Source organism: Colius striatus, chromosome 7 (assembly GCF_028858725.1).
Source record: "Colius striatus isolate bColStr4 chromosome 7, bColStr4.1.hap1, whole genome shotgun sequence".
Classification (NCBI taxonomy): Eukaryota; Metazoa; Chordata; class Aves; order Coliiformes; family Coliidae; genus Colius; species Colius striatus.
In genome coordinates this window covers 23,200,504-23,218,908 of record NC_084765.1, presented here as the reverse complement: position 1 = coordinate 23,218,908, position 18,405 = coordinate 23,200,504, and the positions used below count along the sequence as shown (strand labels likewise).

At 33.9% G+C, this 18,405-nt stretch overlaps 1 protein-coding gene across 3 annotated transcripts in view; it reads right to left on the bottom strand.

Moving 5' to 3' along the window:
* Positions 1 to 18,405, bottom strand: part of UNC13C (unc-13 homolog C) — a 218,198-nt gene that overhangs the window by 107,548 nt on the left and 92,245 nt on the right. For 2 of the 3 annotated variants that reach the window (XM_061999969.1, XM_061999970.1), the window contains 2 exons: positions 12,931 to 13,002; positions 7,723 to 7,942 (listed from right to left, as the gene is read on the bottom strand). In XM_061999969.1, coding sequence (XP_061855953.1) covers positions 7,723 to 7,942; positions 12,931 to 13,002 — 292 coding nt within the window. Of the gene's footprint in view, positions 1 to 7,722; positions 7,943 to 12,930; positions 13,003 to 17,668; positions 17,675 to 18,405 lie in introns of all 3 variants that reach the window. The other variant, XM_061999968.1, reaches the window with a different exon arrangement.

The window sequence follows — 18,405 nt, the reverse complement described above, 5'->3', positions numbered from 1 at the left end:
TGCTATGCCCTTTACCCCTCTATTACTAGATAAACTTCAACAATGCATGTGTGAATAACTCTTCAAATAACTACTTTTCCTTAAGTCAGCATGATATAATAATATTTTAATTCCCTTCTCTTTCTCCTTTTGCAGTAGGATGCTACAAGAAACCATACTTGGTTCATTAGAAACTCCCTGTGTGTTGTATCTCTCTCATCCAATTAATACAACCAGTTTTTAAACCAATTAATGTTTCCATCTAATTTTTCAGGGAATTTTCAGTTTGACAGCAAGGACATCAACCTAGAATCATTTAATCATTTTGATTGCAGAAGATCTTTAAGATCGAGTCCAATCCCTCTCCTCACACTGCCAAAGCCCACCACTAATGCCACCACCTTCCTGGGCAGCAATACAAACTCCTGCTATGCGCCACAGTGGAAGTCTAAATGAACAGCAGAAAGAAATAGACATAGCAGCTTCAGATGTTTTCTTGACTGCTTCCAGATACATCTCAGTACTTGCAGATGCTGCCTGCATTCTTGGGAAGTTTCTCATTCCTTCCTGGAACAGCATTCATAACTAAGAAAAAAGTTAATTATTACATAAATCCATTTAACAAATTGTTCAAAATCTATTTAATGTAGGTATTCACTGAACCTAAGTATTTAGGTTAGTTTGGGACTATCCTGTGAAATGGTCCTGTAACACTAATTTGACATCCTTACTCCAAATTAGTGATGCACCTTATCCCTTCTTTAAACATCGTGTGTGAACAAGAGAGGGTTTCATGAAGCTCAATGTTAATAGTTGATTCTTTGGACTGCTATTTAAAAGACTCTTCTATGCCCTGTTTCCCAAAGAGTAGTTATGACATCATACTCAAGTTGTAAATGAACAGATTAAAGGGAATACTTTTCCAAGAATTCTAACTCTGGAACCATCTAGGGAATTTTTGCAAGGAATACTGTGTCTAGCAGACACAAGTAAATTTATGGAAAGAGTGAAATGGGGACAGAGATTCTTATGAAGTCTAGTTTTGTAAATTCATCGTACTAAGTGTTTTGTGAACCTGCATTATCCTGTTCTTAAGAGCTGCAAGCCAGGTATAGGATTCAAGGCAAAGTATTATAGTCTCCTTCCTTCTACAAAATAGAAAGCTGCAGAGGTATCGATGGATATAAACATCATAGCAGTAGAAAATAGAGAACCTTCTAACTAAACCCAATTTATTTTCAAGAAATAGCACACAGAGGGAATGCCATACCGAGGGAAACCAAATGACAGAGCACAGCTATGACTGCAGGATGCAGTATGTGTATATATATATATATATATATATATATATATATATATTTATATATAAACACACACAAGATGCAGTAAGACTTGCTGTCTTTTGATATTTCATTGGCAATGATCTATAACTCACCTGGAGTGTAACACGACAGCATGCTTTGTTTAACATTTGGACTGGTTGATCTTAAAGGTGTTTTACAATCCAAATGATCCAAGTTTTTACAGTACTATCAAATGTCAGTGTTTAAAAAAAAGAGAAAATAGGAAAACAAGAAAAAAGATCAAAAGAAAAAAAGGAAGCAAAATTTCTTAAAAAAAAATAAAAAGAAGAAAACTAAACAGCAGGCACTGTACTGTGATGTTAAAACTCAACCATTAAGACAATACATCTGTGCTTGTGTGGCATTAAACTTCAGGGCCTTTTGCAAAACTCCTCTTGAGTGACCACCCAAGAAAAGACATAACACAGATATGGAACAGATAGGTTCCTTTCTCCAGTAATATTGCCAGTATTAATAATTTCAGTAACTATATGAGGATGTTATCTATGTGAGAACAAATTCTAGGCTGCATCAATCTGTGCTGGTATGTCAGATCTATCCTATGAAATAAGTCTGGAAAACAATGAAAATACTCCAACAATTTGCTGATTTGTCCAGGACATCTAAACGATTACAGCTTGTACTGGTAAAACAAACAAACAAACAAGCAAACAAAACCCACCAAAACCTGCTTTTACAGGTTTTATTCACACTTCTTTCTGGGAGAGCTTTAGAAGAGATTTCTCTCTCTAAAAGCTGTAACTGATCTCAGAGGTCCTTTAAATACCAGAGTGAACTTCTCATAAATTGTTCTGTCTGTCAGAGGGATATGTTTCTGACTAGTGTCTCTACAATGCATATTTTTTTGGAATAACCTAAGCATACTCTTAAAAAACACTATTTGAGGACTCATGGCACTTTGACACTTGTCAGCATCATTATCACCAGCAGCAGTAAGCATTTTACCCTTCCAAAAGGTTGTGAAAACATTATCCGACTAGCTATCCTCAGCTCCTGGGAGGACCAAAGTACTATTGTTCCCTTTAAAGGGAAGTGAAATTAAGAGAAAACTATGTCAAGTAACTTGCTATTCAATTAGAATTCAGATATTTCAATACTGAAGAGGAATCTCCTGTACAATATCATCAAACACTATTATGTTTTTTAGATAGCATTTTTTTTGTTGAGGCACTCTCAGCTTGCAATGGCTAAAGAAGAAATAAACACATTTTAGAGTTGGACAGGGTAATTTTTCAGCATATCAGTGAAGTCTTAAAGAACAAACATTTTAAGATTTGTTTTCTTTACTCTTCTCATTGTGTCTGAATGTTCTTTACCACATCAGAGGACAAAAATGAAAGATAAACATATGTATCTTTCTATACTAAAGTAGGAAGGCATAATGTTGTAAGACTGGAAAAGCATGCAATGAGATACCAAATACCAGTGCTTCCAGATTGTAAAAAGGACGAACTATATGACTTCTTCAAGGTGTTTTCCGTGGCTACTAAATCTTGAGAAATCTTGAAAATCTCTTGGTCTGAATATATATATATATTTTTTTTAAATGCAGAAGACCAAAGTTCTACTGATGGATTTTCCACATTGAAAAATTAGGAATTTGTAAAAAAAAAATTAAATGGTGCCATTAAATCAAATACTGGTTAAAGAATTCTCTAGTGATTTTATGACAAAAGAGCTTCTCCTATTTTCTACATTTCCTTAAAAAGTAGAGATACAACATCAGAATGAAATAATAAACTGAATGAAAATAACATATTCCCATTGAAAATCTTGCTCATTTTTGAGACAGTACAAATAAAACTGGAATATGGGTTAAAATGCAATTTCAAGTTTTACTGAAAAATTGGCATAGTGTTCTATTTAGACTAAATTCTAGCAGCTATTTTTCCATCTTCTATTGCTGTCAATCTATCAACAGCTCCTTTCATGCAGTATTGATCAGATTAATTAAGACAACATCATAACTTATGTTGCACAGGAAGTAAATGAGCCCCTTTTACCCTAGGGACTAATAGAAACTCAGCATGATTGAAATAAATTCTGATTTCACATTGCATCTACTACTAGAAAAGGCTATCTTGTGGAAGATGAGAGGTCTAGTGAAAGTACTACCATTTTCTTTTAAAAAAATCTAAATTAGAATAATTTTAGATATTGACCTTAAAGAGCTTGAGATGTTAATTCATTTCTACAGTCTAACATTGATAATCATTTCATATTAAAAAAAAAGAAATCATAGAGGCCAATGTGTCCTAGCCATTATGAGATGGTCAAAAGAATGTCTGTGATAAAAATAACCACAGTCAACTGCATGCATTTCACTTTACAATACTGTTAACATGAGCTTTCTTAGAAGTAAAAACTTAACCAATTGCACTGGTCAATTAAGTTTTTTCAATGGACAGTTAAATATTTTTTATATAAACAAAACAAAGTACGTGAACATAATTTTCAAACTAGTATAACATTCAAACCCACTGAACAACTAATGTGTTGCTAAAAAAGACAGGATTCTCAAAAACAATTGCATTACAATGCAAAAATCAGGATCCCTTAAATGTATTAAGTACTTTAACTGCAGTTGGCCTTCTAGAGGCTTATTCTTTCAAGACTCAGTTGATCAATGTTTCACACAGAATCACAGAATGGTAGGGGTTGGAAAGGACCTCTAAAGATCATCTAGTTTGCCCCCTCAGGAACACATCCAGGTGGGTTTTGAAAACCTCCAGAGATGGAGACTTCACAGCCTCCCTGGGCAGTTTGTTCCAGTGCTCCTTCACCTGTTTTCACCAAACTCCTCCAAACTGTTTTCACCACAGATGACTGTCAACCCTATTTATGTTTTTGCATACTTTATCTCAACATTATCATTTATACATTAGTAAAATTTCTTCAAAGGCAACATTGTGCTTTGAACCATTTGTTACTTTTTTGAGGCTGGTGATATGGGACAGGGAACCTCTGAGCTTTTCTTCAGATGAATGAAAAATAAGATAAAAAGGATATTTTTACTCTGTGTATAAAGATATTTCATAGCTTCTCAGTTGTAGCCAAGATTCAGCTATTTCAGACATAGATACATCTCTCATGACACTTATGTGGTTGTGGTACTCTGAAAAGCAGCTCAGCTCTTAGAAAGCTATTAGCAATTTCCTTGACAGAGGGAAGGGAGGAGCAGGAAGAAGCATGGTTAGCATGTAAATATCATGTGAAAGTGTTTCATCATCTAGGGAAAGAGTTACTACTTTTGAGTGTCAGTAACATGAAGGTATGGCAACAGAAACATTTGGGATCAGTTCCTATAGTCTTGCTTAGATGGAAGTGAACTGCAACCAAACTGTAGGTCAAGCAAACAGATACACAAAAGTATTACACCTGAGCTTGAACATTATTTTCTACTGTGTACAGTGACAAGAGATTTTATCTGTTTTAAGAGACCTCAGAAAGAACAACCTATCTTAGCCATTACCTATTATGAGAAATCATAGATTAGGTGAAGATTGCAAGAAACTCACAAACCTGATATTGTCAGGGACATGATCTTGGATCTGGCTTTTCTCACAATGCTTTTATAACTGAGCAGAAATAGCTGTAATAACAAATCTTATTTGAACTGTGGCTCTCTGCATACACTAGATTGTAGAGACGCTTAGGAAGCTTTTATTTTTCATTCTGCAAAATTCTGCAGGAATGAGAAGGAAAAGACTTGCTGTTTTCTCTGATAAAAAATGAATCAAAATCCTAACAATCAGATTGCAATGTTCTTAACATTAAGAGTGATATGATGCGAGGTATGTCTTTAGAGTAAGCTGTTGGTCTATGTTGTACTTAAGAATTTACTACAGGACAGGTGGTCCATGAGACAAAATAAATGCTCTTGAATGTCAAACTTCCAAAACAAAAACGTCCCAACTCCCACTAACGTAATTCACAAAGGGACTGTAGGGCATGCAGTAAATAGGTTAGGCCTAGTGGAATAGAGTAGAATTTTCACACGTGTTTGGTGAGACAAGAATCCAACTAACAAGATCAGAAAAGTTCATCCAAGTAGAAAGGTATGGTTACAATGCTCATAATTATTTGTTCTTTGTAGTACTTTATTTCACTATGGTTATGTCAAGATATCTTTTTTGTCTTACACAGTGAAACAATTGGGATTTTCTTAAAGATATTTCTGAAACAATACATTAGAACATGAGATACTATTCTCCTAAATCCTCGGGAAGAAAACATTCCCTTCTGATGGAGAATGTTTCAGCTATGCATTATTTCTAGATAAACATTTCTAGAAATCTCTATTAAAATAGGAGAAATCCCTTAACACTGTACAGAACACTTGATAGCCATCTCTTTGCCACAGAACACAATGCATTTTCAGGGAGCACTAAATAGCCCAATTACTTGAAGAATGTGCAGAGAGTAAGTTTCAATTAGATCCACTGCAATCCATTCAGATTTATTTTGAGGCCTTCCTATAAGATGAATCCCACATTCCCTATTCTCATTCAGCGCCCCTCCTCCATGTTTTATACCTCCTGTGTATAAATACTGTTAAGCAAGATGTGCATGAGGAGAGAGATGAAATTTAGGAAAACTATTTCTACTTCCTACATCAACTTCAAGAGTTGTCAGATGACAAGTGACTTGAACATATCTGCTGCCAGCAGTACAAACTCATCATTGTAACTCATTTTCGTGCCTCAAAGTGTCCAGATAATATAAGCTAAGTGATTCCCAGCAGAACCAGGGTTGCAATTAACTGCCTAAAACAGAAAGATCAATCGGCTGATGTGAAATTAGATATTTTTAACTAGTCTTATAAGGTATCTAGAATGAAATGGGACACTTAGTCACTAGAAGTGAACAGGAATTGACACCATGATCACACTTTCTTTTGTCAGTGTTCAGGTAACAGATTTGCACTTATTGAAGAAGCTCACAAGTATCTTTTTTATTTTATACACTTTAGAAAATTTAACATCCAACAATCAGTGCTGCACAAATACTTCTATAACATTTGATTTTCAAAGAAAACTTTTTTTCCTCAATTGTGAAACTATCTCAAAAGCTTAGCCGTCAAACACAGCCCAGTTTCAACCACAGTGTAGAAACACAAGCACAGTTAAGCAGTTAGATTTAGAAATTTATCATTAACTTATGCTCCATGGGGTCAGTTGCTCTAGGAAATTGAGAATCTTGAGAATCTATCCCTTGTGACAGGTCCTCACATAGAGAACACAGTGGGAAGAAAGAAGACCTGACTGGAATATCTGTGTACTTTTCCTGTATGTAGGAGGCTTGGTAAACCCTTGAGAAAATCAACAGTGAACAATCCAGAACAACTCCAGACCTGTAAAAGTCCCTTCCATTTAAAAATCAGAATTTAACAAAGTTTGTAGGTCTCAATTTTCTATTGCTTAGGATCTGTGTAGTTATAGTGTTGCAATTTAAGTATGGTTTAAATATACCTCAGATATTTTTGGATATTATGCATAATGGTTGGAATCAATTTGGCCAATGAAAAAGCAAAGAAAAAGTTTGTTTCACTTCAAGTCTAGTTTCAAAGGACTTTCTGGCTGATATTTGTTTTTCTCTTACACATACATGGTTTGGTATTTTGAAAGGATGAGATTTTACTGTTTCATATTTTTATTCATTCTATAGCATACTAATTTGACCACAATAAATATTAGGGACATTTTTTAGAAAACTTTGCTTTGACTTTTCTTGTGTTCTGAGTTAAATAAGACAAAGAAGATTTATGTCATGAAACAAATTGCTCTATAGGTTGCCATAGACAATGAAAAATAAATAATATCCTGATGCTACCAAATATTATTTTTTAACTGACCAGAAATATTTAGCAAGTTCCAAGAACAAAGGCCAAATTAACAGTAGGTGTCAATGAGCATTACCTTGCCTTCACTGATTCCTGATGATCTGGCCCCTCATTTCAGAAAATCATAGAATCATAGAATGGTAGGGTTGGAAGGGATCTTTAGAGATCATCTAGTCCAAACCCCCTGCAGAAGCAGGTCAACCTAGACCAGGTCACACAGGAACATGTTCAGGCAGGTCTTGAAGACTTTCAAGGAAGGAGACTCCACAACCCTTCTGGGCAGCCTGTTCCACTGCTCCATCACCTGAACAGTCTTATATTTAAATGGAACTTTTTGTGTTCCAGCTTCATCCAATTACCCTTTGTTCTGTTGCTAGATGCCATAGAAAAAAGTGCTGCCCCAACCTCCTGACACCCACCATTTAGATATTTGTAAGTACTAATTAGATCCCTCCTTAGTCTTCTCTTTTCTACACTAAACAGCCCCAGTGTGAAGTGTGAAGAATTGCAAAGCTTTAACTGTCAGAAAGTACTTACTCTGTAAGCAGTCAGCATTTAGGAGGTCTTGGCACTTCTCATGGCATTTGACACCACATTCTGTGCATCTCATGCCTTGTCTGGCTATGCCCCAAAGTAGACCTTCACATTCATAACAGTATGTAGGAGTTGTAGCAGTCCAAACTTCAAAGTTATGGGGTGTAGTTGATGATATGGGATAGATCAAAGCCTGCAATGTCTTCTTGAAGACATGTATTTTCTGTTGGGTTAGAAAAAAAGCAATCATAACTTTGGTTGGAGTATTTTTTAACACAAGTGAAAGTATATGCTACTACACTTACAGTGTTAGAAAATATCAGAATATACACAGAATTATGAACTAATTTCACAATAGTGATTTACTCTTTTTGCCTTGCACTTTAAAGGCAAAAGAACCCTGGATGAATGCTTTATCACAGAAACAACAGAGTTACATCGGAAGTGAGTAAATAAATTACACAGTCTTATATATTTTTCATATATTTAGGAAGAGATTTAAAAAATAATCAGTATTAAATTGATGCATTCTAAGTAATGAACACATAACATCTGAATATTTAAATACTTCCTACTAGAACTTAGACACACTGCACAAAATTTACTTTGACTATACAGAGTGCTATCCTTTAATATTTAGTGTCAAGATAATCTTTTTATCAAATAAAAGTAGGACAATTTAATAGTTCCATTTTGTCTGTATTCCTCTAATAGCATAATCAGTGCTTCCTTTTTAAGCACCGTGATGGTTTTTACCTATAAACAAGAATGATACATACTCTCAGAAATTCACACCCATTTCTTGGACTGTTTTTGCTTAGGTTTCATGACCAGTTCTAATAGAAAAAGAATTATTTGCTATTCACCGATTAGTACTTCAAACAACCTGAAACTTAGCTTCTTAGTACCTTGGAATTTGAAAGCAAAGCAATCACTGAAGTTTTGTACAGAAAACATAGGCTTATATGGCCATAATGGTCTGGTTTGTTTATTCAAGCCAGACATCCAGATCTTGTAAATCCAATTAATTTATTCAGAATAATAAAAAATCTGCAGTCTGTAGGTAGCACTTGGCATCAGAGACAAATATGGCCTTCTTTTTCGGTTAGTGGTTTGGTTTTTGTTTGTTCATTTGTTTTGTTTTTTTTTTTTAACTAAATGCACACATGGCTGACAGGAATGTAGTGAAAGTTCTAGAACTGCTCTCTTATAAATTAATAAATTCCTTTTTTCAGAAAAAAGAAACCATATTAAAACAGGTAGCTCATTGGAAACAGGGACGTTTCTGAAAGCCTATCTGTCTTACTATCTCTTCAGCATGTGTGGATATACTGCAACACAGATGGAATGCTGGCTGTGTAGCTGTAGAAAACTGGGAAACAACATTTTGGAATTTGTGTGGTTTGTCCACACGAGCTTTAACATCTTTGCCACAGTTCTGATAGTACAGAAAATGAGGCCAACTTGTATGAGTAAGCATTTATTAACTCTCTCATAATTTTAATATTCAGCTGTGGTAAGTATATGCCAAACACAAGATATTATCCTAAAAACATGCTGACATACTCTTGATTTTATGTATCTGCATCTTCACTCAAACATACAAGATACTATACTAATAATAAATATTCCTACAAAAAGAAAATAATTTTTGTGTGCATATCTGCATAATGTTGCACAGTCAGGGCCATCAATGAAAATACTTCTGTTACATGGAAATCATTATGATGTAGCCATAAATGCAATGATTTATAGATTCAAGAACTACAAATAAGAGACCTAAATGTTAAGTAGCTTAGGCTACAACAGCTTTTATTGTAGTTCATAGTTGCATACTAAAAACATGATCCATCCTATGAAGCTTGGCCAAATAGATTTGGTCAAACATTTAATGGACACTTGATCGTATCGCCTCTGAGAACACTGTAGAACTGAACTAAGAAAAGAAGCTGATGTAGCAGGAAAGACTGAAACAAATGCTGAGCTGCTCTCCAGGGTGCTTTCTTAGTTGCTCTCCAGAGTGCTGTCCCATCAGAGACAATCAAACTTCTAGTAACTGCCCTGACAGCAAGCAAAAGTTTGCACTGGTTTGATTTGGCAGAGGAACTGACGAACTGGTCTAGCCATGGCCATCTAACTTGGCAAACTTCACCTCTGTGCATTTCTTCACCCTCTGCTTTTCAAGTCACAGCTTACCAGCTACAGCGGTGAGAAAGAAAAGTTCAAAACCAACATAAAGTGAATTTATGCAGCTTGCTGAGGAATTATGTTTTTCAGAAACCTCCACATCTCTGAAGATTCCTTTGAAGATTACTGTCTCACACTCCTGAACTCAAGTAGTATCAATACAATTCCTGCCCTTTCACCCTGTTAAACTTCATTGTTTTTTCACAGTATAAATAATTTTAGAATTTTGCCACTAAAATTATCTATTTTTGAAATGGTAGCAAGTGATGAAATGGCCCAGCTCAAAAGGACTTGAAATAAACATCTGAGGGTAAATTTTTTTTCAGTTAAAACACATAATTTGTTTTGCTGCTGAACTTGATTTTCCTCCTGTCGTTAATAAAGAAAACTACAATTGTAAAGGAGAATTTTATTTCTCTTCCTGTCTAAAGGCTTTCATTCCTAATTTTCTTCTCTGTTTAAGTATATCTATTATCTATTTACTGAGCTCTGGGCATGGCATTATTTATCGCTGTTAATATTGAGGAGCATTATTTAGCTATCTGCTTATCCTCCAAAGTGAAGTTTATTTCTTTCATATACTACTTAAAAGACTTTTTTTTTTTTTACATCATCTGTGTTTTATTTTCATTTGCAGAACTTGCAGATCTGTCACTTTGCTCAGCAAAGCAATTCAATGAGTGCTCAACTGAAAGCATATATTTAAGTTTCACCAAAGTTAATATTTTGACATTGCTTAAAATGTCTTTGGGTCAGTGCCTGAGAACATGCAAACTTACTGTATCATGAATGTGTAACACAAAGATAGCCATGTTGCATGACAAAGCTCAAAGCATTTAACCTCAGGTTTTCATTTTTGCAGTAAGTGGCATTTGATTCTTAATAAAAGACATTAGTTCAAAGAATTTCTATACTGAATCTAATCAGCCAAATAACCTGCTTCCATCAGAGTCACTAATATTCCCTCCAGAAGGAGCAGAAGGAGAGTAAAAACCAGAGAAGGCTTAATCCAAGAAATGACTTGTCCAAAGGGGATTTTCTTCCTTAACTCTCATCAATGACTGCACTTCTTCATCTGCTTTTGTTGAGAGAATCTGGAGAGTTCTTTTATGCTTGAAAATGTCTGTTCTTTTTGTTTTCAAATCTACTGCACTCAGTTTAATGATGCCTTAGGGAATTAAGTTCTGCTGGCTACATACAAACTAAGTAGAAAAGTATTACTTTTCACCTCTTTCAAATATATTGCAAGTGATTTTATTTGCTGTACCATATTTTTTTTTCCTCAAAAGAATATTCACTTCCCTTTAGTATGTATAGTTAGAGCTGGTATAAGACAGACTTCTCATTCACCTCCTCTCTGAATTGCCTTTTACATTTCATCAACTGAACTTCTACGTATCTAAATTATATTTATTGTCTGCCTTTGAACTTATGTTTTGTTTTTTTTTTTTTTTTTCAGAAACATCTGTTTCTGGTAGACTATTTTTCAGATGTCATGGTTCAAATGGATGCGAAAGTGTATAATGGCATAAAAATATATGTAACTTATTTTTCCCTTTCCAGTTCTCTCTCTTGTGGTTTCTCGTGATTGACAGCAAGCGTTGGAGAAATGTTTACACTGAATTTTCCATTGAGATTTTTCTTCCCGAGGAATACCAGAATCTGTAAGTGCAGTCCAAATTATTCTTTCTCAACCTGCATTTTTTTGGCAAAATCTCCAAAAAATCTCCAAAATTTGCACCTTTATCCCTCCAAAGTTCCAGTCTGGTAGTTTTTGCATGAGGGGAAGCATATAAATGAATAAGTGAACCTGTATTTATTGTAATAAAAGGTAGTAATACTTCAAAATTGTTTGTCTTTTTAGTAAGACATATGGAGTATCTTAGAATCTTTTGCTGAACTTAGTCATTATTGCAGCAGCTATAACATACATGAAAAGACTTTATTTTGTACCATTTGCATAGCATAAGTTTGTCTCTAACTTTCTCTCAGCCTCTAACTTCTTTTTAAGATTCCACAGTTCTTCTTTCTATCAACCTTTGTTGCTAATTTGAGATAACAGAACAAAATTATTAGTTCTCCTACTGAAAGATAGTTTCAAACACCTGCTGTTTCCTATCTCATCAATCCATCACTGAGCACTACCAAATTGTTCTTTATGGTTACCAGATAAGCACAGAAAAATTCATCAAAGAAGAGCAATGGATGTCTGTACGCTTGTGCTATAGGTTTCAGTTCCTAGAACATCTGTCAACATATTCTGCTCTTTGATTCTCCTACTACAGAGCTTAACAACAGTGCAAGGAAAATTCAACATGTCAATGTAGGATATATTCTAGAAAGTTACATTTGCAGAAAAAATTTAAGAAACACAACAGGGGCCTTTACATCTTCAAATAAGTACTTTTGTGTAGTTCGGCCACGTAAATCTGCTTACATCACACTTGAATTATTCTTGAAGAAAATGGCACTTATTACATTTTTGTTTAAAAATTTCTTTTGCAAAAATGTAAGTGAAGTCAATAATGGAAAACCTGGTCCCTTCTTGAATGAATTAAACATTTTTTTTTTATCTAGAATCACACGTGTTGTTAGTAGAAGATGCATTTACAAAATCAAACATTGTCACCCATAAGGACAGGGAAAATAAAAGAATCACTGCACGGAAATCTTCTTTCAGAGTCCTGTCATTCTAACTGTACTCGTAATGACAAGAAATAGATGTTGAAAGACTGTAGTCATCATGCAGCTGGACAATTTCAAAGAAAAATATCCCTGAAGTAAGTACTCTCTTTTATGACTGCCACAATGTGAGTCAGTAGAAACAAATATGGTTTACTTCCTGTGCCTCAGGAAGTAAATTCTGCACAACATTCCTGAAAATTCCTACACAAAAATTTGAATGCTTATACAATCATTTTTGTCCAGTTTGGAGTGTCTAAGGCTGAAATAATTTCTAAAGAGCTTGAACATTTGTTTTCCCCCGTTACTTAAAAGACTTAAACTGCCATTGAAAACACTTACCATTTCGTCATTGTTTATGGAGGTCCGGATGAGCATGGCCATGGAAATACCAGATTTTCGAGCTGCAAGTGTCTGTTTAAAGAAAACGGAAAACTGTTAAAAATTATTCTAATAACTCCAGTTGCCAAATGTAATGGACAGCAAGTAGCATTTGATTATGCTACTGAATTTTGGCAAAACTGTAGGAGTTACAAGAACTTCTAGTTAATGTTTGCAACATAGAACTTTTAAGGTTTCAGTAAATAATGCGAGTACACCTTCCATCATCATTATTGTTTCTTTCAGCAGTGTCTAGCTGAACTACCATTTCTAATACAAAACTTGTAATTCAGAGGTTTGCAGCACAGGTTTTTAAAATCACAGGCTGCCACTGTTTTTCCGCTTTGCCAGCCAAATTAATGTAGTACAAGGATAGCCATCCTGCCCTAATTTGGAAGCTGTCTGTGCCTGCAGCAACATGGAAAATGATTTTGCCATAGTGTTATGATTCAAGTTGTCAGTCTGGATAATTTTTTTGTAATTCATTGAGCATTTTTTTACTGATTATATATACTTGTCTTAAATAAAAAGTCTTTGGGAAACCTAAAATTAATTTTTTTGCTTAAAGACAGTATTCGTTCAATACTATGAAGTGGTATATGGAGAAATACTGTGGTTCTTGGAGGGAGGAAGAAAGGCTAAATACTGTGTCAATATGTTCTCTTTTGCACAAAAGATGTTAGGAGTTCTGAAGACTCATCTTTGCTTGTGCAGATAATATTATTTGCTCTAGTAGAGTACATACAAAGGCACTTAAAGTATTTTTAATATAAATAAACAAGGAAATTTTAGCTTCCTTACTGAAACAGCCCTGTAATTTAAATGAGTCCTTGAGAATTAGTTGGTGACTATGTCGAGCAGAAGGAAAAAGGCTTGGGAAACAAGTTCTCTGTGTTTTCAAAAAATATCTTAAGTTGGAATCTCTATTCATAATTCTTTTGGCCTGACAGAAATAGATAAGATTTATTCCACAGTACAAAATATTAACCATAACACTGGTATGTTACTATATTTTACCTGCTAAATTGGGCTTATGCATCTTCCCCCCACTCTAAATCATTCCAAGTGAGCCTATATACTTGTGCTTTGTCTTTGTTCTTCTGTAATCCAGCATCTTCTTTGTCATATATTGTTGTCATTATAGTTCAGCAGTGTGAGGATGATCAATTGTACCACCCACTAAATACAAGTCTGTTGTTGTCCATGTTGTGAGTATAAAGATTTTCACCTTACTGTGAACTGGTTCTCTGTAGTCCATCATCATAGAGCCATTACAGCGAAAGTCTCAATGATATTTTGCATACAACACACTTATTTTTGTGAAATACATAGTGGATCAGAAGCAATTTAGACTTATATTAGGAGAGGAACTGCATCATTAATCTTTGGATGGAGAGACAATTCTAATTTCTTCCCATTTGATGATTTTAAACATTAACAAATTAAATGTTTTGGTTGGTTTTGTTTTGTTTAGGGTTTTTTTTTTTTTTTTTAGAGACATTAAGATTGTTAATTTTAATCTTAAATGTTCACTTTCCCCTGGGAATATACCCATTCAATTTGCAATAAATTCCCCTTGATAATAATTAAACTTACAGATAGACACAAAATTATTAATCTTGTGAAACCAATTATAGGGTAAGAATTCATCCTTGGCACAGACGTATTTGACTTGATTCATCACTGTCCTATTACTGTTAATATGGGATGAAAAGAACATCCCTCTTTTTTTCTTTTAAAGTCTTATGAGTCTACCAAGCCCAGCCTATTAATTTTTCTATCATTTTTCCTACTCTGTTATTAATAAGTAATTCTGCTCTCTTCTCTGTGACCATCTTTTCCTTCTGTTTCTGTGAATATGGGAAATTCCATTGCTATGTGTCAGCGAGACTGACGAAGTCAGGAAAGACTTTTTGTGACAAAATCGAATGCTACAGAAACCACGCATTAAAGTGAGAAATGGCAAGCAAAAATGCATTTGAAACATTAAGAAGAAAAGAAACAGTTCTCATAATCAATAGAGATAATTTTAAAAACATCCATCTTCTGATCCCTCTTGAAATGTAAGTTTCTTCTCAAAGTCTTGGAAAGTATCTGTTTACATTCAGTTGCCTGCAGTATGTTAGCTTTATAGTTTAGACCTCTACTTTTCATGTCCCTTATACTTAGAAAATTATTTGATCCTTTTAGGTAAAAAAATAATAATCCTAGCCATTCCAGGCTGCAGAGCAATGTGGACTATTTGACAGGGCAGGAATATAAAGGGCATAATAGCATTAACCTTAACAAGGTAGTGAATGATACTGTGTTCTCTCCTCCTGTAATATATCAAAGTGCATGAGCCACTAGAACTGCAGTTTCCTGCTATCAGTATAAGTCAATAAACAGATACTATTTCCTGTGGGAAAAAGGAAAGTAGGGAAGCAATTTTAACTCTGTCACATATTCTTGAAGGTCAGTTCTTCCAAGGGCTACTCCTGGAATCATGTAGTTTAACTATTTGGCTTTTTGATCAGAAATGTGTCTATAAATCATAGTACAGTGTCCTACATAAAATAGCAAAGATTAATAGGAAACAGATAAAGATGCTGTACTTAGTAAAGTGTTTGTCATGTTGGAAGGATAATAGAAGAAAGTGATATCTAGAAACAGTCAAGTTAACATTTTGCAACTGTTCATAAATGCTGTGTCATGCAATAATCATTCCTCTGTTTTTACAGAAGATTTCGGGTTACTGATTATATTTTCCATCAGAATTTTTTGCTTTGAAAGAATCTTTAGACTGCTGTTGTTTCCCATCAGAAGTAAATCTGACAAAAAATACTACTTTCAGCAGCTAAAAGCTGCAAAATTACAGAACTGTTTCTTTTTGAGCAACTTCAAGTTATTTATCACTCTTGGGATCTCTACTTTATTATTTTGAAAGACAGATTTGTACTCTGTTTGGGAAAAGAGTGGGCAGAAAGGAGGAAGAAAACACTTGAAAAGAAAAAGATTATTGTCCAAAATTTCTTACTCCATTCCCATAATTTTTCTATTTAAAAAATTGCAGTCTGATCCTGAGATGTTCAACAGAATTGTAATATTAAGTCCAGAAAAGAGATTTAGAAGGGAAATGGCAGCTCAGCTTAACTACACAGTCAGTACTACACACTACTGCAACATTTACATTTTCTGCATACTATTTTTCATAGCATAGACACAAAAGTATGCTCCATCCAACCTCTAGGATCATTCTGAGTATTAAGGTTAGTCAGAAATAGAATGGAAAACAACAAAACCAAACAAGTTAATTGGCATTTCCCTACAACTGAAACAAATAAAAATGTGTGAAATAAATAAATGTAATCATATTATCATGATTTCCATTTAGTAGAATATTTTTACAATGCACAATTACAGAAATAGTTTAATTATTTTTATAGTTTATCTATTTAATGTATGAATATGAAAATTTTCAATCCAATTTTTCTATTAATTATTAGTGAAGTTAAGCAAATTAACTGGAAATAGCAAATTAAATGTAAGATTGTCCAGATATTTAGCCTTTATCTAATGATTTCTCTGGTAATGCACAAAAACTGAGAATATGGCAGTTGCAATTCTTCAATCTTAAAATCTTAAAAGAGTTTATACTACCTTTTTTAATGGAGACTCATATAGAAAGAAGTTTCAGCCCATTATTTATTTCAGATGAAATGGGCAGTTGTTTTATCCAATGTGCTCACTTCAACAGCATGAAGCAAGCAAAGTGTTTTACAACAGCAGCAAGGATTCACAAATTATTCTTATGTTCTAGTAATCAGATGATAAATAATAATACATTCTCGAATTACCAAAATAATGAATTTGCCTAATTACAGTGATTGTACAGTATAAAATCACCTTTAAATAAAATTAAACCAGGAATTTTCTAGAGTTTTCATAACATTTGAAATGAATTCCATTAACAAATAAAGAACAAAGCATGGTGAGGCAAAAACGAGAGCTAACTACCTTTGTCTATGGTCAGATCACCACAGGTACTTGGCCATTGTGAGTTAAGTACTTCTAACCTCCACTATCATTGTTGCTATTCCTCTCCCTGGTTGTAGTCTCACCTCAGATAAAAGATCTAACTAGTACAAAATAGAGTATATTTGTTTAGAAGTACAAGTTGCAGCAGTTATATCAGCAAGTGCTCAACTCTTTCTCTGGCTCAACATTAAAAAGAGGTCTGTTCAAGCTTTTCTTTACCAGATACATTCTACTAGAACACTAATAATTTCCCACAATGAAACTCATGACTGCTGCACAGAGAACTGTTCCTGTAGATGGATTTTGATTGCTTTATCCTCTTAAAGGACTCTTCAAAACAAGAGTGAAAGTAGAGAGCCTCTATGCATTAGTGAAAAAATCTTAGAGATTTAGAGGAGCACTAGTAATACTGCTGTTGAAAACTGGAAACAAATGGGAGTCAAAGAGATCATATTAAGAAGATGCATATAATTTTGATCAAATTTGATGTAACCATTTTGGCATATATGATGCAGAGGACAAGCTATTCACCTAAGGCACAACTTCATTTATGACTAAAGTTTTAGTAAATAAAATAATTTTTCTGTTTTCCAATAAAGGTCATCATAAAATATGGCATTCATGCAATTCCTAGGAGTTATGATGAACATTTAAGAATATTTATGAGTACAAAAGCACTTACCATAGCCTGAAAAATCCAGTCAAGATGGGAAAGAAATTATAAAGAATATTAATAATTTTTCAGATTTATTGCAACCCCCCCCTCTCAAATTATATCTATTTCAGTGTTAAAAGACACTTCTACTACTTTCTGGCAATATTATTTCTATTTTTCTAAAACTGTCATATAAATAAACATTAAAAAAGGTAATTACAATGCATCAGTTCTTACAAGGATTTAATAATTCAGTTACTGATTTAAGTTAGGTAATTTGGAATCAATCTATTACAAGCTCAGATCTCACACGAGATTGCTTAAAATCTTGCTTACAATGCACATACCTTCAAAAAGATATAATCATTCAAAGATGAAGATGACCTACACTAAGTCTGAAATAATAAGTACCCTTTAAGTTGATAAAATTGGTTTAGGTGTACGCCTGCAGAAACGAATTGAAATATAAATTACTATCTTGAATAAGTATATAGTTATAGTATACAGTTAAACAACGTATGTTAAGAGCTATACTGTAAGTCTGTAATGATTAAATTCCAGAATAAATTTCAGTTTTAGAACTCTGCAACTTTCACTTGTTAAAGATAGAATTCCTTGAAGAGAGTTATCCTTTGATGACTAAAGAGTAAAACAGTAATCATTACACGGTAATCACTGACAAAATAATAAACCAAAAGTTTTTATTCCACCATTCAAAATGTGAATTTTCTTGTTTGTTTTACTTTGAAAATATTATATTTTTT